Genomic DNA, 19088 nt, shown 5'->3' with positions numbered 1-19088 from the left:
CCCACCTCCTTGCATCCCCACGCGCCCCCAGACCCAAGAGCCTGCGTGTGAAGCACTAACTGTGACGACTCCGCCGGTCCCTCACCGCCTGGCCACCCTGGCTTTTCTAGAATCCTCTCTGCGCCCCCCATCTTGGGGGGCGGGGAAACTGACAGGGCAGGGACAGGTCTTCCCGGGCTGGACAGCCTGGTGGGGGCCTGGTGAGGGGTGGAAAGGCTGGACTGAGGGGCAACGGATCTGGACTGGGAGGGGCCGCTCTGGGCCCCCGGCCACCACCCGCCTCCTCGCTGGCCCCCACCCCCGCCCTCCCACGCACCTGCGTTGGCCTCCCCCCAAGCCCTGGGGGCAGCCGGCGGGCGGCGCTGGGAGATCAGAGGACTCGGAGGAGTCGGGCCCAGGGGGAGGGGGCGGGGAATTTCCCCCCACACCTGCCTGGGCCTGCTCCCCTCCCCCTCCCCCGCCAGGTTGGGGGGCACCGCTGGGGGAATTCCTCAGCGCTGCGAGGGCTCCGGCGAGCCTGGGCTGGGGGTCCCAGGAAGAGAAGGGGGAGGAGAGGAGAGGACAGGCTGGGACCACGGGCGCAGCTGCCTTCCTCCCCAGACACCAGCTGCCCCTGCCTGTCCAGGACTGAGCATCCACCATTCCCGCCTGTCTCGCGGGTGCGGGGGGCAGGGAGTGGCACTTCCACCGTCAGGCGAGAGGCGTCGGGACCTGCGGAGGGAGGGGTGTGAGGATCCGATAGAGGGTGTGCGTGTGAGCGTCTGACGATGAATGGGAGACTGAGTGGGAGTACGTGCGTGCTCTTCGTTCAAGTGTGCCTGTGAGCGGGAGACTCCGGGGTATCCTGGGGGCGTGTGGCCTCGCCAGTAGGTCCTGTATGTCCCCCATTAGGGTCCTTCTGTCCACCAGCCTGGCCTGGCCTCCTCCACACACTCCCTCTAGAACCTGCACCGACCCTGAGAGGGGGAGGGGGCGGGGAGGCGCGCGCCGGGACGCCGAGGGTCCCCAGACGAGGTGGGGGAGGCGGGCGTGGGAGGCGTCTGGACCTGCTGCCTCGGCTCCAGTCTCGGGCGGAGCTTCCCGGCCTCGGGGGATGGGATGGGGAGGGAGGGACCCAGGGGGGAGGGACCCGCGGAGGGACGCGACGGGGGCAGGAGCCAGCGCGTTAGAGACCTGGGCGAGGGAGACTCAGAGAGCGAGGCGCAGCGGGAAGGGGCGGGTGTGGAGGCCGAGGCACAACCCCGAGTACGGAGAGGCAGAGACGGAGAACGCCCCTGGCCAGAGACCACCCTCGGGGAAACCCCCAGTAGGGACAGGGACAGAGAGACGCCTCCGGGGCAGAAACCCTGGGAGGCAAATAACCCCGGGAGCTATTTCCCCCGCCCCAGACGGAGAGCGCTGCCCAGAGTGGGACGAGGATAGACGGTCAGGGGACAACGTCCACCATGTGGCCTGGGAGACCCCGAAGCGACCCCGGGGGTGGCACGCGCCGTGTGTGGGCCAGGGCTACCTCTCCTTGGTTTGGGGCGATGGGGACACGGGCCCGGCAGGGCCTCCTCCTCCTCCTCCTCCTCCGCCCACTGCTGCCGCCACGCGGGACCTCCGCAGGGAGCCTGCATAGCCCAGGTGAGTCCCAGCCCGGCGACTGGGCCGTGGTCACCACTCCCTCCACCTCCTCTGCGCCTAGGACCTGGGTCCCGAGGCTGGGGAGGGGACAGAGCAGGTGGCGGGAGCAGCTGGGCAGCCCAAGGGCCCTGCGGGCGCCGGGGGCACTGGCTGGGGAGCGAAGCGGGAGTTGGCGTCGGCGGATGAGGATGCCGGGCGAGGGTCCAGACCTCCCCAGGCCCCACCGTCGCCGTGCAGGCCTGTCCGAGTGCTTCCAGGTGAATGGCGCCGACTACCGCGGCCACCAGAACCGTACCGGCCCACGCGGGGCCGGCCGGCCCTGCCTCTTCTGGGACCAGACGCAGCAGCACAGCTACAGCAGCGCCAGCGACCCCCAGGGCCGCTGGGGGCTGGGCGCGCACAACTTCTGTCGGTGAGGGGCGGGGCAGGGGCGGGGCCTGTACTGGGGCGGGGCCTCCGTGTGGGCGGGGCTGAGGTCTCCACTGGGCGAGTAAGGGGTCCGCCACGAGGGTCTGGAGGCGGAGCCTAAGCGAGGGGCGGGCCTAGCCTGCGCTGGGGGCGGGGTTGGGAGCTGGGATAGTCCTCGGCCGTGGGGTCCGGCCTTTCGTGCCCAACTTCTTGAGAGCCTGACGCAGGGCCAGGAGCCCAGGGCCAGTGCTGGGCGCCCAAGGGGCTTGTGCGGGCACGATCTAGTTAGAGGCGAGCCCTGGGGTGAGGGGCTGGGTGGGCTCTTGCTCTACCACTTCTTCGCGCGGCTTCTACTGGCTGTGACCAAGGGACTGGGGGCTTAGAGCCATGTCTGCTGTCTGGAGCGGCAGAGCCCCAGCGCAGCGGAAGGGCACTTCTCTGCTGAACCGCAAGGGACGTGGCCGAGGCCCATGGCTGGGTAGGGGGCGAACACTACAGATGGCCTCAAAGTCTTCATACACTACGTCTCGTCCTAGCAACAGCTGAAGCCCTAAAATCAGCCCTCAGGGCCCCTTTAATGGCTTCCCACGGCCTGCTCAGAAGTCGACATCCAGAAGCACGTGGAGCAAACCAGAATTCGTGCGAGGACGGAGAGGAGCGCTCAAATAACCTCCAACACACACGGGGCCAGTTTCCGAATAGGCCGTGGGGCGCGGCCCGGGATTCGTGGCTCTTGGGGCTGTGGGCTTCCGATCACTTCTCCCCCTCTCGCAGGAACCCAGATGGTGACGTGCAGCCATGGTGCTACGTGGCCGAGACGGAGGAGGGCATCTACTGGCGCTACTGCGACATCCCCACGTGCCACAGTGAGTGGGCCCGGCTGGACGAGGGTGGGACCGCACGGCTGCCCGGGGGAGTTGGCTTTCGGAGGCGCGTGACAGAGCCCGACTCCGCTGCCCCCTCAGTGCCCGGGTACCTGGGCTGCTTCGTGGACTCGGGGGCACCCCCGGCCCTCAGCGGCCCCAGTGGCACCTCAACCAAGCTCACGGTCCAGGTGTGCCTTCGCTTCTGCCGCATGAAGGGCTACCAGGTACTGCCCGCCGGCCCCGACCAGTGACCCCCGACCTTGACCTCAGGACCCACATCAACTCCCGACTCTGACGCCAAACCTTGACACTGACTGCTGAACGTCCAGCCCGATTCCCATTTGCGACCCTTACCCCTGGCTTCCACCACCCCACCCCTATCTCGCTCCCTGCCTCTGGGGTCACCGGGTCTGTGCCCCCAGCTGGCGGGCGTGGAGGCTGGCTACGCCTGTTTCTGTGGCTCTGAAAGCGACCTGGCCCGGGGACGCCCGGCCCCGGCAACCGACTGTGACCAGATCTGCTTTGGCCACCCGGGCCAGCTGTGCGGCGGCGACGGGCGCCTGGGCATCTACGAAGGTGAGAAGTGGGCGGGGATGAGGGACCTGGGTGAGGGGAGGAGTCTGGGTGGGACCCTGAGCGCGATGACCCGATAGGGAGCGGAATCTGGGACCCGGAGGCAGTAGGCTGGGGCCGGGGCCCGAAGAGGACCAGGCTGGGGGCCGAGGGCGGGGTCTGAGTGAGGGCGGGCCCCCAGGAGGGGATTAATAGCGTGGGGCGGGGCCTAAGGAAGGGGCTGGAGGGGGCCCGCCGAGGCAGTGGGGCCAGCCTGGGGGCGGGGCCTAGCCGCGGGGGGCGGGGCTCCAGCGTGAGGCCCCGCCCCGTGAGGGGAGAGCCCGGGGCCGGGTTCTGACCGCCGGCCCCGCCCACAGTGTCCGTGGGCTCCTGCCAGGGAAACTGGACCGCACCTCAGGGCGTCATCTACTCCCCGGACTTCCCGGACGAGTACGGGCCGGACCGGAACTGCAGCTGGGCGCTGGGCCCGCCGGGTGCCGCGCTGGAGCTCACCTTCCGCCTCTTCGAGCTGGCCGACCCGCGCGACCGGCTGGAGCTGCGCGACGCCGCCTCGGGCCGCCTGCTCCGCGCCTTCGACGGCGCCCGCCCGCCGCCGCCCGGGCCGCTGCACCTGCGCGCTGCCTCGCTGCTGCTCACCTTCCGCAGCGACGCGCGCGGCCACGCGCAGGGCTTCGCGCTCACCTACCGCGGTGAGGCCCCGCCCGACCCCCCTCCGCCAGCTCCCCCGCCACCCTGCTTCACACCCCTCTCCGCAGGGCTGCAGGACGCTGCCGAGGACCGGGCGACCCCCAGGGGCTCTGCCCAGACCCCCGCAGCGCCCCTCGAAGGGGCCAACGTGAGCTGCAGCCCCCGGCCTGGGGCTCCGGAGGCTGCGATGGGGGGTGAGGCGAGCGGGCGTGCGAGGCGGGAGGGAGCTTGGGGAGCAGCCCCTCCGGACCCTTGTCCTCACTGGACCCGTGTGCCCGCAGCCCGGGTCTTCTCGACGGTGACGGCCGTCTCAGTGCTGCTGCTGCTGCTGCTGTCGCTCCTGCGCCTGCTGCGCCGACGGTGCGCGCGCTGGGGCAGGGCTCGAGGGCGGACCCAGCCCGGGACCTGGCGCCTCGGTGCCCTGGGCGCGGGGTCCCTGGTGGGAAGCTAGGGCCACGAGGGGAACGGGGCTGGGAGGAACTCCTGGGTTCTTGAAGGATGAGGCCTTGGGGCCACACAGGGAATCTCGCGCAGGATAGCAGGCCAGTGCAGGATGCTGGAGGTGAGATTGGTCAGGGGTTGGGCTGACCTCTGCTGTCTCTCTAGGAACTGTCTGCTGACTCCGGGAAAAGGGCCCCCAGCATTGGGTCCTTCCCGAGGCCCTGGGAGAAGCTGGGCCGTGTGGTACCGTCGGCCTCGAGGAGTAGCCCTGCCCTGTCCCCCCGGAGACCCCCAGGCTGAGGGTCTAGCCACGACTTACCGGCCCCTTAGCGCCTCCAGCCAGAGTTCCCTGCGCTCACTCATCTCTGCTCTCTGACTCGGGACCCCCAGGGTCCACGGGACCCTCGGCCAGCGGAATGGACACCTGAGATGCTATGCCACACTCTGCCTTGGTCCTCCGCCCCTTTAAGGGTAGCTCGGCCTCTGGTTACCTCGCGGAGGCCAGACGTCGGGCAGGAAGCATCTGGTGCTATTATTGGGAACTTGGCTTGATCCTCGGATTCCAGATGGTCGAGGCCAAAGTGCAAAAGGAATCCGGCTCCCCTCCTCATAGACCTTGATACCGGGGTCTCTGATTTCAAGGGTCTTTGAGCCCCTCTTGGAGTGGTCCTGGACTGCTGCCCTAAGTGAAATGTGAGAGGTCAACAAAAGTGGTCAAAAGACCAGCCATAGACTTTGAATAAAGGACCTATTTTGGTACAGGACTCCACCAAGTTCTCACGTGGTGGGAAAGGCTGTGTTAATGAGGCTGCTGGAGCCAAGGGTTGGGTGTGTCCATGCAAATTAAGGGCATTCCAAGCAAAGACTTCTCGGACCCTCCTGGAATGCAAAGGACTGAAAAGCCCCGGAGACTGAAGGATGGGTGGGCGCGTCCTGGAGAAGGGAGGAGGAGGAGGCGGGTTGTGGGTGGGGTTACGCACAAAATGGGATGCCTTCCTGGGCCCTCTTTAGGATCAACCTGGGCGGGGACCCACTTTTCTCCCCTGGCCCTCTCTCTTCCCTTCCGTTTCCTGCCTGTCCTGGGTGGTGCGCCATGTGGGCGGTAACGGGGAGCGAGTTTGGCCGAGCCCAAGTTCGAAGAAGCCTGAGGCCCGGGCATCTCAGCGCGCCTTCCTGCGCTCCGGAGGAGTCGGGCTGTTGGAGAGATCAGCCCTGGAGTGGGGGCGCGCCGGCTCCAGACCTGACCGGTCCAAACGTCCGGTGCCGGCAGCACCTTGGACAGAGCCCGGGCAGCGGGGTGGGGTTGGGTGGTGGGGCTGTGCCCTGGACAGTGAGTGCCCAGGAGTGCGTCGACGTGTGGGTCGCGCGGAAAGCCCGGGCCCACACTGCGGGGGGAAGCGAGGCGTCGGGGTCACTCTGGCAGAGCCACCGGGACTTAGAACGTCGGGTCCCAAGCCAACAGCCACCCCATGCAAATAAGTCTGGGCCGCATAGATAATGCTAAGAGGGTGGAGGCCTGGGCGTCCGCGGGGCGGGGCCTCGCCGCCAGCATCTCCCATTGGTCCTCGCAGTGCCGGCATCAGGAGCCCAGCGCACGAAAGGTTGGCGGGATGGCGGGGGCGAGCAGCTGGGGCGGAGCCTGGCGTCTCCACCCGCGTCCGGCCGCGCCCGTCCTCCGGGCTGCGGAGGGACTACTGGCCGCTGCCGCGGCCAACATAAGACTTCCTTGTGTCGCGCCTGCCCCGGCGGAGCCGGCCGCACTGCGCTCAGGCGCCAGGCTTGTTCCCAGCCTCCGGTGCCGGGGCGCGGGACCCGCGCGTGCGCAGCGCAGGAGGGGCGCAGGCCGGGACCCCCAGGCCGGCGCGTGCGCGGACCGAGCGCTGGGCGGCGGCGGGCGCCGAGATGAGCCTCCGGGTGCTACGGCCCCACTGAGGAGGCGGCTCCGGGGCAAGAGGAGCTCAGGCCGCCCGCACCGCGCCGGGCCATGGCGTTCCTGGGGGGACCGCGCCTGCTGGACTGGGCCAGCTCGCCACCCCACCTGCAATTCAACAAGTTCGTGCTGACAGGCTACCGGCCAGCCAGCAGCGGCTCGGGCTGCCTGCGCAGCCTCTTCTACCTGCACAACGAGCTGGGCAACATCTACACGCACGGTGAGCCGCGCCCCGCATCGCCCTCCCGCGGCAGCCCTGCCCGCGCCGGGCTGGGGGCCCGAAGGCCGAAGAGCGCCCCAGCGCCCAGGTCCTGGGCTGCCCCGGCCCTGGCACGGCCAGGAACCGCGGTGACAAAGCTGCCATTGTCCCGGATGGCGCTGCCAGCTTCCGCTACCCCTGAGGGGCCCCCGGGGCAGGCAAGGGAAGCAGAGTGGGGGACCAAGTCCGCTTAATCCCTCTGAGCCCCGGGGAGAAGAGCCTGGTGTCCAGCCCCTTCGTAATCCCGGCGCCCTGGGCACCCTTCCCCGCCAGCGCCCTTCCCGGAGATGGGTGTTGATACCGGCGAGTAGGAGCCCAGGAGAAGCCAGGCTCCGGCCCCTCCTCGCGCGGCCACCCTGCCGCCCCCGCCCGGAGCAACCCATGCACCAGGCTCCGCCTGGTGGCGGCTCCTTCCCCCCGCCCCCCGCAGGCGCCGGGCCCCTCCTCGCGTCCCGCCGGGCTCTGCTGACACAGCCCTGACTGTCCTTGGCCTGCCCCAGCCAGAGAGGGGCCCTGAGCGAGCTGGGCCCAGCCTTGGTACCTGCCCCACTGGGGGACGGTGGTCTGGCCAGACCCTTCGAAGAGGGCAGCCGGGGGCCCCAGCCTGCTGTGTCTGCCTTTTGACCCCTGTGAGGGCAGTGCCAGAGGGCCGGCACCAGCGGGTAGGCATGACCCTGGAGGGCTGGGCTGGGAGGAACAGAGCTCCCAGAGGAGGTGCCTGGCGAGACAGAACAAGTTCCTTTCAGCCCCCTTCCCCTGCCTGGCCTCACCTTTCTGGAACAGAAAAAGGCCTGAAACCTCCGTCTCTCTGGTCACTTGTGGAGCGGAGAGGACATAGGGGTTGGGCACAGCACGCTAAGCAGCTCTGGAATCTGGCATTATTGCCACATGTCCTGTTGAGAATTCAGCTTTGGGTGACGCCTCCTTCTGGCTTCTGCTGACACACAGAGGCCAGGTTTGGGGGTTGGGGACCCCTGCTTTCAGGAGAGGTGATGTGGCTGCAGGGCTGAGAGCAGGGGGAGTCAGACTGTCCAGGCTCCATCCTGCTTTCATCGCTTACTTGCTGGGGTCACCTGGGGCAGGCTACTCAGTGTCCTCGCCTGCAAAGTGGGGACAATGGTCTCTACTTCCCAGAACATCGTGAGCTCTGCCAAGTAAGTTACAGAGAGCCCACGGCCGGCCTCTATCCAAGGCCCAGTGGAGAGTCGGCTAACGGCGTTGTCAAGACCTGCCTTGCTCTCAGCCCTGGTGTTGTCTCCAGACTGGACTCTGAGAACGTGATCTGCCCCCAGTGCTGAAGTGCTCTCACCGGTGACTGTCTCCCTCCCCCAGGGCTGGCCCTGCTGGGCTTCCTTGTGCTACTGCCGATGACCATGCCCTGGGGTCAGCTGGGCAAGGACGGCTGGCTGTGGGGCACACACTGTGTGGCCTGCCTGGCACCCCCAGCAGGCTCTGTGCTCTATCACCTCTTCATGTGCCACCAAGGGGGCAGCCCTGTGTACACCCGGCTCCTTGCCCTAGATATGTGTGGAGTCTGCCTCGTCAACACCCTTGGTGAGCCAAGGGATGGGGGAGGGGGCTCGAAGGATGGGAACTGGGGGGCAACTGGGGAGGGGAGGCAGGGGATGCTCATGTGAGCCCTGGGTGAAAGGGTAGGCTGACCCCCACACTGATGCGCCCTCTCCTGCCTCTCTCCTCTGTGCAGGGGCCCTGCCCATCATCCACTGCACCCTGGCCTGCAGGCCCTGGCTGCGCCCTGCTGCCCTGGTGGGCTACACCGTGCTGTCAGGTGTGGCTGGCTGGCGGGCCCTCACCGCCCCCTCCACCAGTGCCCGGCTCCGTGCCTTTGGTTGGCAGGCCAGTGCCCGCCTCCTGGTGTTTGGGGCCCGGGGAGTGGGGCTGGGCTCTGGAGCTCCTGGCTCCCTGCCCTGCTACCTGCGCATGGATGCACTGGCACTGCTTGGGGGGCTGGTGAACGTGGCCCGCCTGCCAGAGCGCTGGGGGCCTGGCCGCTTCGACTACTGGGGCAACTCGCACCAGATCATGCATCTGCTCAGCGTGGGCTCCATCCTCCAGCTGCATGCCGGCGTTGTGCCCGACCTGCTCTGGGCTGCCCGCCACGCCTGCCCACCGGACTGAGCCACCCCCTACCCGCCAGGCCAGCCTGCCCAGTCTTCTAGGGCCAACACCACTGTGCTTCCTTCCTACTGGTCCACAATGAGCTGGCTCCCTGGATGTTTCCAGCAAACAGGACTTCCTACCTGGGAGCCTGTTGATCCCTTCTTTCCTGTGGATTAGCCTTTCCTGCCTGGCCTTGGAACTCCAGCTTCCCTTCCCCGCCTTCCCCCAGGGTTCTGTCTTCCTGTGGAGGCTGGAAGGAAACCTTTCCTTCTCTAGGCCTCAGTTTACCCTCTGTGACCTGTGAGGGTTGAGCCAGAGGGACTCTGGGCTCATGTCTCTCTCTAACAGTGGGTATCCTGCCAGCCCAGAACCATCACCCCACCCTGCCCCTTCTCAGACCCTCCCATGAGACACCTCGAAAGGTGCTGGGCCCAGCCTCCAGCCCATGCTTCCTGACCTCCACTTTCTGCCCTGAAGGCCAACCCTCCCAGTAGGCTGAGGCTCCCCCAACCCTTCTGCCTTCTGTCCAGAGACTATGGAGGGAGGAATTTGGGCAGCAAGACTAACCATTATCCCAGGACCAGTTTTTTTCTAGGCAACTGGCATAGACGTAGAGCTGAGTGGCCCTGAACTCAGCCCTACTGGGCTGAGGGCCCACCCTCCACCTTGACTGCCATGCTCTGAAGGCTCCACCCACCCCCTGGGGACGCCCTGCTCAGGAAGTGGCTCCCAGCTGCAGTCTGCCAGCCTGGGGCCCCAGGGCCCTGCAGCAGGGCTCAGCTTCGGCCCATCCTGGGGGGTCTCAGACTCCAGGTGATGACAATAAAAGGGGCAGGAAATGCTGTATTGCCACGCAAGCAAGCTTGGGTGCTCCCAAGATTCAAATACCTTTTATTAGATGTGGCCAGGAAGAAGGGACCACTGGAGTTCCCAGAGGGACCTCAGCCTCTGGGAAGAAGGGAGGAGGGGCTAAAAGGTTAAAAGCGCCAGGCCTGGGCCCCGGGACTCAGGTTGGGCCCAGTGAGTCCTCAAAGAGGCTGAGGAGGTTCCGAGGCTCAAAGGAGGGGAAGGAGCCCCGAGGGGGCTCTGAGTCAGTGTCACTTAGGTCCAGGCCATCCCTGGGGGGAAGGGAAGAGAGAGAGAAATGACATTCAGGATCCAAAAGCCACTCCTTCGCAGCCCCTGGACCCTGGTCCTGCTCACCTCAGTGTGTACCTGCTTCGGGGGGCAGGGGAGCTGCTGCAGGGGGTGGAGGTGGTCCCGGCAGCCCTGGCTAGGACAGCCTCTGGAAAGAGTGAGGGCCTGCACACAGGGTTGGCAAGAGAAGTGGGGTGTCAAGCAGTGAGGAGCGCACAGGGAGGCCACAGCTGGGTGAGAGCAGCAAGGCCAACCTGGTCCCTGTGCAGGCTCCAGGCTCCCTCCTGCCAAGGGCAAGGGGCCACAGTTGGGGACAACAGAAGCGTGGTGCACTTTCACAACTTTTAAAGGCCACCTGATTAAGCTCAAAGGCTACCTCTGTTCTCAGAACACATGGGCTTCAACAGAGCTGGCTTTGATGTGAACTTGTGGTAAATGAAGCTTGTTTGGCACTTCGTGCCTGCTATAAAGTGCCCCCATGGTGACGGGGTGACATTTCGTAAGGCCTGGGTTAATGGTGTGATTCCTCTGAGAGCCGTCCGCCCCGAGCATGTGGTTTTCCTTTGCAGCAGTTTCTTAATTATAGCCTCTCACTTGGCCACCAGGCACCTGGGACTAAGGAATTCCTTCTGGGTCACGGGGGTGGCTTGCCAGGCTCTGAGGGCTTTGTCCCCTGAGAGGAAGAACAAGGCCTTGTCCTTGGGCACTGGCAGCCTCTATTGGGGTACTGGGGTGGGAGCCAGGACCCTTGCGCTGCTCCCTGTGTGGCAGTGCCTAAGTGTGAAGTTGCCAACTCTGCTGGGCTCTGCACAGCGGCCGTCCCACGTGCTGAGCTTAGAAGAAACAGCTGCATTCAAACTAGGCCAGGCCACACCAGCCTTGGGTCCCTTCCCGGGGTGTGATGGGGGCCAGGTCTGTGGGAGGAGTCTCGGTTCACCACTAATCTCTATGGGTCCTGGGTCTCGGGTGTGGAGTTTGGCCACGATGACAGCCCATCTCCTCTGATCCCCGTCCATGTTCGTCCACATCTCACCCACCCTATGCTCTCGTCATCCCAGTTGCTGGAAAGGCTGCTGTCCAGGAGGAGGCTGCAGGGCGGCGAGCCAGGTGGGGTGGCCGGCGGGCCCGGAGGCTGCAGCCAGCTGGCAGGGTGAGCCAGCCCGTGCCAGAGCCAGCACAGCAGGGCCAGCAGGGCCTGTGGGGACAGGGGGCCGAAGGAAGCTGGGTAGACCCTGGGGCCGGGAGCAGGGCGGGGCAGCCTGTCACCTTCGCCCAGCTTACCTGCCACAGGGCCCACCCTCGACTCAGGGCTTCGGCAGCCATGTACCACAGGACGCTCCAGGGCCGTGGCTGCCGGAGCATAGGCAGGGCCAGCAGGGCCTCCGCTGTGGCTCGCAGCTTGGGGTCAGGCTCCAGCATCATGACAAGGACAGAACGCAGCTCAGAAGACAGGCCTGTCCGTGGGGCAGGGCCACATCAGGGGTGACTGGGCCCTGAGCCCAGCAGTCCACCACTGCCAGCCATTCCCTCCCACAGGAGCCTGTCCTCCCAGTGGCAGCATGTCCCGCCCATCTTTGCCCCCCACTCACTGGCAGTGAACTCAGGGGGCAGGTAGCCCTGGCGCAGCTGCTGCCAGCCCTTTCCACCATGCGGCAGCTCCATGTTGCATGCCACTTCCAGGATGGTGAGACCCAGACTGGGAGGGACGGAGACAGGGACAGAAGAAGAGCAGGTTCGGCCTCGGGACACAGACCCCAGAGCCCCAGGCTGCCCCCAAGAAGAGGGTAGGAAAGGATTGCTGTCTTCTACCATGAGCTGGGAAAGTGGGGGAGGGGCTCAGGGCCCTGAAAAGGCCCCTGCAGGGCCAATGATGGGGACCACATCATGGTGCATGGATACTATGCTTAGCACAGCCCACATGCCCCAGTGGTGAGTCCTCCCACCACCCCCCACTGGACAGTCACTGTGGTTCCCGTGGCTATTAGCATTCTGGTTGATATGGCTGGATTCCAACCGCTGTTAGAGGCAGAGCAGTGGTTACCAGCATGACTCATGGAAGCCAGCTCACCAGCTGCTAACTGTGGACCTCGGGCAGGCGAGTCCTGTAACCCCCCTGTGCCTGGTCACCTGTAAATGGAGCGATAATAGTCCCTCCTATGGAGGCGTGGTGAGATGGGTGAATCTACATTAAGTGGCTCCAGAGGGTTTGCTGCTTAGACAGCCAGCCTCTGCAGACCCCCCTCAACTAGAGGGTGGGGCCGCCACCCGCGCAGTGCAACGTCTCCCAGCCTGGAGCCAAGTCTTCCTGACTTTGGCCTAGGATAGTCTTCCCTCTCTCTGCTGACCCTCCCTCCTCCCCACCCCACCAAAGGCTTCCCACGTCCCAGCCCTCACCTGAACACGTCCGCCGCCGTCCCGTAGGAGCCCTGCAGCAGCTCAGGTGCCATGTAGCGGGGGTCTCCCTCCTGGGCCTCACCGGCTCCAGACGCACCCAGCTCCACCAGCAACCCAAAGTCACCCAGTTTGCAGCGGCCCCGGGGCCCCAGGAAGATATTGGCAGGCTTGACATCAAGGTGGACCAGGCCTTGGCCATGCAGGTGGGCCAGGGCAAGCAGGGTGTCCCGCAGGTAGCCCCAGACCTGGGCCTCAGGCAGGCTGGCGCCCCAGGCCTCACAGTGCTGCTGCAGGCTGGGCCCGCACAGCTCCGTCTGCAGGTACAGGATGCCGCCCTCCTCCCAGGCTTGCTCTAGCCGCACGCAGCGCGGGTGCTGCCCCACCTTCTCATGGCCACCGACCTCGGCCAGCTTGCGGGCCCGGTCCTTGGGGCCCCGGAATGGTGACATGGAGCGCTTTACTGCATAAAGACGACCGTCTTCCTTGGAGCGCACCTGGAAGGGAAGTGGAGCCCACAGATAGGGTGGGAGGTGGCACAACCATGTAGGAGGATGATCCAGCAGATTCTATTAAGATTTCCCGTGTGCAGGAGGCGCAGCATGGTATCTGCCTTAGAGAGACCCTGCACGTGTAACAGCAAAACTGGACACACCTCCCCCTGGGGCTGGTTCGCCAGAGACCGACCGCAGGAAGAAGTGGGGTGGACCTCTGAGCACTGATCCAGGACGGCCTCTAGGACGCAATGAGTGAGAAATGCTGGGTACAGAACAACACAGGCAGTATGATCTGCTGTGTAGAAAAGAGAATGGGTTTGTCTCTATATCGTCCATTCTAGAGATGTATAGAGAAAGGTCTGGAAGGAAGGATGGTCACCTGAGAAGCACAGTGGTTTCCACCGAGAAGGAGAGCTGATTGAGGGGTCTATGTTGTTTGTATTTTTTAATAACAAAATTGTCTTTATGTAGTACTTGTGTAAGGAAAACTACCATTTAAAGGAAATACAAATGATTGGAAAATATACTTTAAGTAAAATAAAGGTGGCATGGAGGGTGTAGCCTAAGCGCCTGCTGGCCTGGGGGCTGGCGGGACAGGGGGTATACTGCCCTCGGGGGGCTGGCTACAGCGGCTGGGCAGGGTTTGCCAAGACCCCAGCGCAGCTGGCTCCAGGGTGGGAGGAGAGATGGCAGCCAGGAGCTCCAGCATGGTGTGCCAGGCCCTGGACCGAGGGAGAGTGTGCACTGAGGGGGCCCTCGGACAGGCCTGGGGGGGATGAGAAAGCAGCCGAATCAAGCACCAGGGAGGGGAGCCTGTCCACCCGTGAGAGGCAGGCTGTCAGGGCAGAGAAAGGGAACAGGCTGCCCAAGATGCTGTGCCATCCAGGTTGGGGGAATGCAGGGGGCCCCAGACAGGCACGGGAGCTGTCCCCCCACTCACCTTGAAGACTTCTCCGTAAGAGCCGCGGCCCAGGCGGCCGAGCCTCTGGAAACTCTGCTGGAAGAAGGACTCTGGCCGCCTCGGGTCATAGCCGGGGCTCTGCAGGGTCTCGGAGGCCTCGCCTCGGAACGACACTCTCCGGGGCTCGAGCCGCTGCCAGCCCGGGAGCCGAGGGGGGAAGAGGCGGCTGAGAGGGATGCTGCCCTTGGCAGGAGGCCGGGGTGGGAGGCTCCGACTGAGCCCCCGGGGCCTCTTGAGGGAGAAGCCGGGTTCTGCGTGGCGGAAGTAGGCTGGGACTGGGACCGGGGTGCCACTCAAGGGTGGCGGGGTGCCCTCTGTGGGCACAGGCATGGCCGGCACAGGACGCCCCAGGGGGCAGAGGACAGAACAGTGTGTCCACTCAAACAGCGCCTGGGCCTGTGGCCCCCAAGGGGCTGTGGAAGGGAGCCGCGTCTACTCTGCACGCACGTCCTGCTTTAAACATGGAGGCCGTTGGGGACACGAGCACCTGCCGGGAAAAGGCAGAGGAAAAATACATACACATCTGCACACAGCAGTTCTGTGCCGGGAGGTCACAGACACATTGGCTGAGACCACGGGGCTGGGCTGGAGGCTCCCGCAGTCCAGCCCAGGTTCCACCGAGGCAGGGTCTGCCGGCATACAGCCCTGCCTCCTCACAGCCAGCTGCTGGGCCTTCAAATATGTAACCTCTTCCCAGACTGCACCAGGGAGACAGTAACACAGGCCCACCATCCCTTATCTCGAATTCCAAAGGAAAAAAGAAGGTCTGAATTCTAAAAGTTTCTTTCTCACTTTCTCTTTCATGGTTGTGGTGCTACAACTCATTTCGTGGAGCTCCACTTCCAGCTGAGTGGCAGAGGCTAAATCCCAGCCGAGCTGAGCGCAGCAACAGACAGCGGGCCCCTCCTCCACCAACCCCCTCGCAGGGCGGAGGCTCGACCTCAGGTCTAGCAGGCTGGGAATACTGGAGCCCACTGGCTCCAGCCCCAGCTCCTGCCTCGGAAGGAGGTTTCACACTGGGAGAGGCAGGCTGAGAAGGCCAGAGGCTACACCCGCACGCTAAGGCAGTGATGCCACTCAGCTGGGCACCACGGTCCCTGGCCCAGCTCCCAGGCTGCAGCTCAGAGATTCTGCCCAGGGGAGAGGCAGTTCATAAATAGAGAGCTCCGAAGCTCTCCCTTTAAAAAACTGACTTCATTTGAAACAGAGTGTGTGAAGTTGAAGTCTAAAGTTGTTCTCAATTCAGTGGAGATCTTGGTGGTAGGCAAATAGGGGGATGCTGGTACCTCCATCAGCAACAAGCTAAACCATAGGCCAGCTGGTTTGCCAGAGAGAACCAGGGAAAGAATAGCTAAGAGCTTCCTGGGGTCAGAACAAACCTCAAACACTGAACTCAAAAGCTACCCTGTTAAAGGAGACTGAATTCAATTGGATCAGTCTATGGAGTAATTGATGCCCCAGGGCATTGTCAAAAAAGACACAGAGCAACCAGCCAGCAAGTGGTGGGGCCTAACAGCTGGGTATGATCAGGGAAAGGACAAAGAAAGCCCCCCCTAAAACCATTGGCGTCCCAGGGTAACCGTGCACACGCCAAGGCTGGGCCCTCTGAGAAGCAATGTCAGAGGCTCCACACTGCAGTGAAGAGAGACGTCACTACAATGGTCCAGCCAGTCACTAAACAAATAACAAGCAAACAACAGTCACAAGCCCCAGAGTGGGGTGAGGAACCAGTATCCACAGTTGCTACAAGATATTATCTAAAACGTCCAGTTTTCAACAAACAAATTATAAGATATGCAAAGACACAGGAAAGTGTGACCCACACACAGGAAAAAAACAGACAGCAGAAACTTCCTGTAAGAAGCAGCAGGTGTCAGATTTGACAGAAAAAGCCTTCAAAGTAGGCACTGTAAACATGATCAAAGAAGTAAAGGAAACCACGCTTAAACAAGTCAAGGCAGGCACAACAGCATCTCACCAAAGAGACAATATCAATAATGGGACAAACTATGACAAGAACCAAATGGAAACTGTGGAGTCTGGAAAGTGCAGTAACTGAAATGAAAAAAATCCACTGCAGGCATTCGACAGTAGATTTGAACTGGCAGGAGAAATAATTAGTGAACTTGAAGATAGATCAATAGAGATTATGCAATCTGAAGAACAGAGAAAAAAGAATGAAGAAAAAGGAGCAGAGCCTCAGAGGAATGTAGGATGCCATTAAGTATGCCAACACATGCATAACGGGTGCACCAGAAGGAGAGAAGAGAAGGAGCAGGCAAAGTATGCTAAGGGATAATGGCTGAAAACTCCCAAATGTGATTTAAAAAAAACCTAATGACATAGCCAAGAAGGTCAATGACCTTCGAGAAGGATAAATGCAGAGATGCACACATAGACACATCATATTTAAGTACTGAAAACCAAAAACGAGGAGAAAATGTTGAGAGCAACAAGAGAAAAATGTCTCATCATTTACAAGCACCCCCCCCCCATAAGGTTAACTGCTGACTTCTCATCAGAAACAATGGAGGCCAGAAGGAAGTGGGATGTCATATTCAAAGTGCTGGGGAGAAAATCTGTCAACCAAGAATCCAAACCCAACAAAAGTATCTTTCAAAAACAAAGGCAAAATAAAGATATTCCCAGATAAACAAAAGCAGAGAGAATTCATTGCTAACAAACCTGCCTTACAAGAAAAACTAAAGGAAGTTCTTTAGGCTGAAAGCACATAATCCCAAACAGTAATTCAAATCTACGCGAAAAAATAAAGAGCATCAGTAAAAGACAATATAAATGCATATTTCTCCTCTTAGTTGATTTAAAAAGCAACTGTATAAAACAATATGTATATAATTGTACTGTTAAGCATATAACACAGAGCAATGTAATTGACTTGCAAATAACAGCACAAAGGAGGCGGATAAGAGCAGAGCTATAATGGACTAGAAAACAGCACTAGATGGAAACTCGAACCCACAGGAACAAATGAAGAGAACCAGAGGCGCAAAGAAGAAGGTCAATACAACACACATTATACACACATACTTGCTTCCCTCTCTTCCCTCAGCTTCTGTAAGAAATTAAAGATGATCTAAATAAATGGTAAGACATTACATCTTCATAGATCCAAAGACTTAATATAGATAAAATGGCAATACTTTCCCAACTGATCTACAGATTCAGCACAATCCCTACCAGAATCCCAGCTGGCTTCTTTGCAGAAACTGACAAGCTGATCCTAAAATTCATATGGAAATTCACTCCATCCAGAATAGTCAAAAGAAAGTTGGAGGACTCGCACTTCCTGATTTCAAAACACTACAAAGCTAGAGTAATCAAAACAGTGTGGTACTCACATAAAGACAGACATATAGATCAATGGAATAGAACAGAGTTCAGAAGTAAACCTTCACATTTATTGTCAATTGATTTTGACGAGGGTACCCAAACAATGCAGTGGGGAAGAATAGTCTTCTCAGTAAAGGGTGCCGGGACACCTGGATATCTACACACAAAACTCATTTGGCAGAAAAAGCTGACCCGATCTAGTTTTCCCTCTAAGTGTGAATATTCATATATTTTTTGACAGAAACATTAATGTGTTTGATAACGGGATGATGTCCCAGACCCATGTTATATGCACCCTACTGGCTTTCTAAAATTGAAGACATTTTGAATTCTGATACACACCTGGCCTCAGGGGTTTGTGGACCTGTACGACTGACCTCAGGGAAGGCTTAGCCCAGCGTCTGGCATGCAGATCCCTCAATAAATGCTACCTGTTATATAATAAATAACGCTCTGAGTAGTTGTTGAAAAAACACAAAGTACACTGGTTCTGCAGTTATAAGTGATTTTGTGTGTTGGAATAGAAAGGATGTTGAGTTGCTATAATGTTATAATTGAAACGAAAGGGGGAGAGGAGTCCAATTTTGAGAGGAAGCTACAGTGTATCAACAGATGCCATACCCAGCACAAGGGGCGGCAGGAACTGGAACAGGAGGGAGCAGTCCTCTGAAGAGAGCCCTGCAGGTCCTGGGAGAGTGAGGGGGGAGAGGGGGAACCCCGACGGGGGACCTGCCTGGAAGACTCGCCCTACATGGGGGGAGCGGGCAGGGCTTCCTCTGCCTCTGTTCACCTCAGGAATCTCATCCAAGGGGTTTCTGGAAGTGAAGAACCAGGCTATCAGGTTCCCCGGAGGCCCTGGTTATAAGTACAGCCTCCAGGCCCAGTCCTGGCACATTCGGGGACACCAGGTACCTGCACCTTAAACCAGTTCTCAGACCATCCCAGTGTCACTTAGTTCTAGCACCAGTGGCCTGGCCAGATAGCTTTGGGAGTGGGAGGGGGGAGGTGGAAGAAGGGGCTCCCGGGTGAATCCGGGGTGGCCCTGAGCAGAGGCGAGGCCGGGATGACCTCCGCAGCTTTCAGGGGCCTCACCCTCTCACTAGGCCGGACACGCCTGCTGACCACGGTCTACCGCGCTAGACTGTGAGTTCCTCCGGGGCAGGGCCGCCGCCGATTCGCCTCCGCGGGCGTGGGGAAACCCTGGCCAACAGAGCGGAGGAGACGGGCTGTCACGGGGGAGGGGCTGTAGATGGAAGGCGGGCGGGCTTTTCCCGCGGAGGGACGAGTAAAGCGGAGGCAGAGGGGTTCCCCGGTGAAAGGGGACGGGGACTAGGGGCCGGAAAGGACAGGAGGGCAGGGCAGTGGCCGGGCGGCCGGAGGGCAGGTGGGCGGGGCTGGCGCGGGGAGGGGTTAGCGGGGGGCAGGCGGGACCCCGACCGACAGGGGGTGGGGCTGTCGGAGCGGGTTGAGGGAGGGGGCTGGGGGCTGCGGATCATCCGGGAGGGGCTGTCAGGGGGCAAGGGGCTGCCGGGAGCGAGGAGGGGTGGGCGGTCCCGCCCGAGAGCCCTCAGCGCCGGGTCTGGCTCACCTGGGGCGGGCGGACGGGGCGCAGCTCAGCGAATTCCCAGATTCTGGGTCGGCGGAGGCCGCGGGAGCCCTTGGGGCGGTCAGACGAGCTGGGCTCTGCGGCCGACGGCTCCTCACAGCAGGGCGGGACGACTCTCCGGAGGAGGAACGGCCCGTGAACGCGCGCGGAGGTGGCTCGCGCCAAAAATTCCAAACCGGCCTCGAGGCCCCGCCCAGGAACGCCCCTTTCCCCGCCCCCTCCCCGGCGGACGGC

The 19088-nt window shown here is 61.9% G+C and overlaps 3 protein-coding genes and 1 long non-coding RNA gene across 13 annotated transcripts in view; 2 read left to right on the top strand and 2 right to left on the bottom strand.

Moving 5' to 3' along the window:
- Positions 1 to 7664, bottom strand: part of LOC139074799 (uncharacterized) — a 16831-nt gene extending 9167 nt beyond the window's left edge. The window contains exon 1 of the long non-coding RNA XR_011524593.1: positions 7561 to 7664. This is a non-coding gene — a long non-coding RNA (uncharacterized lncRNA). The remainder of the gene's footprint in view (positions 1 to 7560) is intronic.
- KREMEN2 (kringle containing transmembrane protein 2) lies at positions 1121 to 5381 on the top strand. Of its 3 annotated transcripts, none has more exons than XM_070567034.1 (9): positions 1121 to 1626; positions 1864 to 2038; positions 2809 to 2900; positions 3000 to 3124; positions 3323 to 3476; positions 3830 to 4162; positions 4229 to 4354; positions 4442 to 4520; positions 4767 to 5381. In XM_070567034.1, exons 1-9 carry the CDS (start codon positions 1446 to 1448, stop codon positions 4975 to 4977), a joined length of 1476 nt encoding a protein of 491 aa, XP_070423135.1. In that variant the 5' UTR covers positions 1121 to 1445; the 3' UTR covers positions 4978 to 5381. The 3 variants fall into 3 exon arrangements, with proteins under 3 accessions (XP_070423135.1, XP_070423133.1, XP_070423134.1); XM_070567032.1 differs by having other exon boundaries at positions 1448 to 1626; positions 2571 to 2900; XM_070567033.1 differs by having other exon boundaries at positions 1457 to 1626; positions 4229 to 4520.
- PAQR4 (progestin and adipoQ receptor family member 4) lies at positions 6223 to 10551 on the top strand. The gene is made up of 3 exons (XM_008521168.2): positions 6223 to 6751; positions 8123 to 8344; positions 8496 to 10551. Exons 1-3 carry the CDS (start codon positions 6586 to 6588, stop codon positions 8927 to 8929), a joined length of 822 nt encoding a protein of 273 aa, XP_008519390.1. The 5' UTR covers positions 6223 to 6585; the 3' UTR covers positions 8930 to 10551.
- Positions 9758 to 19088, bottom strand: PKMYT1 (protein kinase, membrane associated tyrosine/threonine 1). 8 transcript variants are annotated; one of them, XM_070567036.1, is made up of 10 exons: positions 18837 to 19088; positions 18341 to 18448; positions 17591 to 17679; positions 13877 to 14384; positions 12443 to 12936; positions 11638 to 11744; positions 11330 to 11502; positions 11086 to 11243; positions 10115 to 10213; positions 9758 to 10029 (listed from the first exon to the last, which is right to left on the bottom strand). In XM_070567036.1, exons 4-10 carry the CDS (start codon positions 14225 to 14227, stop codon positions 9918 to 9920), a joined length of 1494 nt encoding a protein of 497 aa, XP_070423137.1. In that variant the 5' UTR covers positions 14228 to 14384; positions 17591 to 17679; positions 18341 to 18448; positions 18837 to 19088; the 3' UTR covers positions 9758 to 9917. The 8 variants fall into 8 exon arrangements, with proteins under 8 accessions (XP_070423137.1, XP_070423141.1, XP_070423136.1 ...); XM_070567040.1 differs by having other exon boundaries at positions 10127 to 10213; XM_070567035.1 differs by lacking the exon at positions 17591 to 17679 and having other exon boundaries at positions 18837 to 19067.

This window comes from Equus przewalskii, chromosome 12 (genome assembly GCF_037783145.1).
Source record: "Equus przewalskii isolate Varuska chromosome 12, EquPr2, whole genome shotgun sequence".
Taxonomy (NCBI): domain Eukaryota; kingdom Metazoa; phylum Chordata; class Mammalia; order Perissodactyla; family Equidae; genus Equus; species Equus przewalskii.
The sequence above is the reverse complement of the archived record's forward strand: the minus strand, read 5'-3'. Positions and strand labels throughout refer to the sequence as shown.

Excerpts from the sequence above, each read along its gene's own strand:
- KREMEN2 (XM_070567032.1), top strand. The coding sequence starts at position 1,888 with ATGGCGCCGACTACCGCGGCCACCAGAACCGTACCGGCCCACGCGGGG. Across the intron at positions 3,125-3,322 it reads GCCGCATGAAGGGCTACCAG|CTGGCGGGCGTGGAGGCTGG; the intron begins GTACTGCCCGCC and ends CTGTGCCCCCAG. Across the intron at positions 4,521-4,766 it reads CTGCGCCTGCTGCGCCGACG|GAACTGTCTGCTGACTCCGG; the intron begins GTGCGCGCGCTG and ends CTGTCTCTCTAG.
- PAQR4 (XM_008521168.2), top strand. The coding sequence starts at position 6,586 with ATGGCGTTCCTGGGGGGACCGCGCCTGCTGGACTGGGCCAGCTCGCCA. Across the intron at positions 6,752-8,122 it reads GGGCAACATCTACACGCACG|GGCTGGCCCTGCTGGGCTTC; the intron begins GTGAGCCGCGCC and ends TCCCTCCCCCAG. Across the intron at positions 8,345-8,495 it reads CTGCCTCGTCAACACCCTTG|GGGCCCTGCCCATCATCCAC; the intron begins GTGAGCCAAGGG and ends TCCTCTGTGCAG.
- PKMYT1 (XM_070567036.1), bottom strand. The coding sequence starts at position 14,227 with ATGCCTGTGCCCACAGAGGGCACCCCGCCACCCTTGAGTGGCACCCCG. Across the intron at positions 12,937-13,876 it reads CTTACGGAGAAGTCTTCAAG|GTGCGCTCCAAGGAAGACGG; the intron begins GTGAGTGGGGGG and ends CTTCCCTTCCAG. Across the intron at positions 10,030-10,114 it reads CGAAGCAGGTACACACTGAG|GGATGGCCTGGACCTAAGTG; the intron begins GTGAGCAGGACC and ends CCTTCCCCCCAG.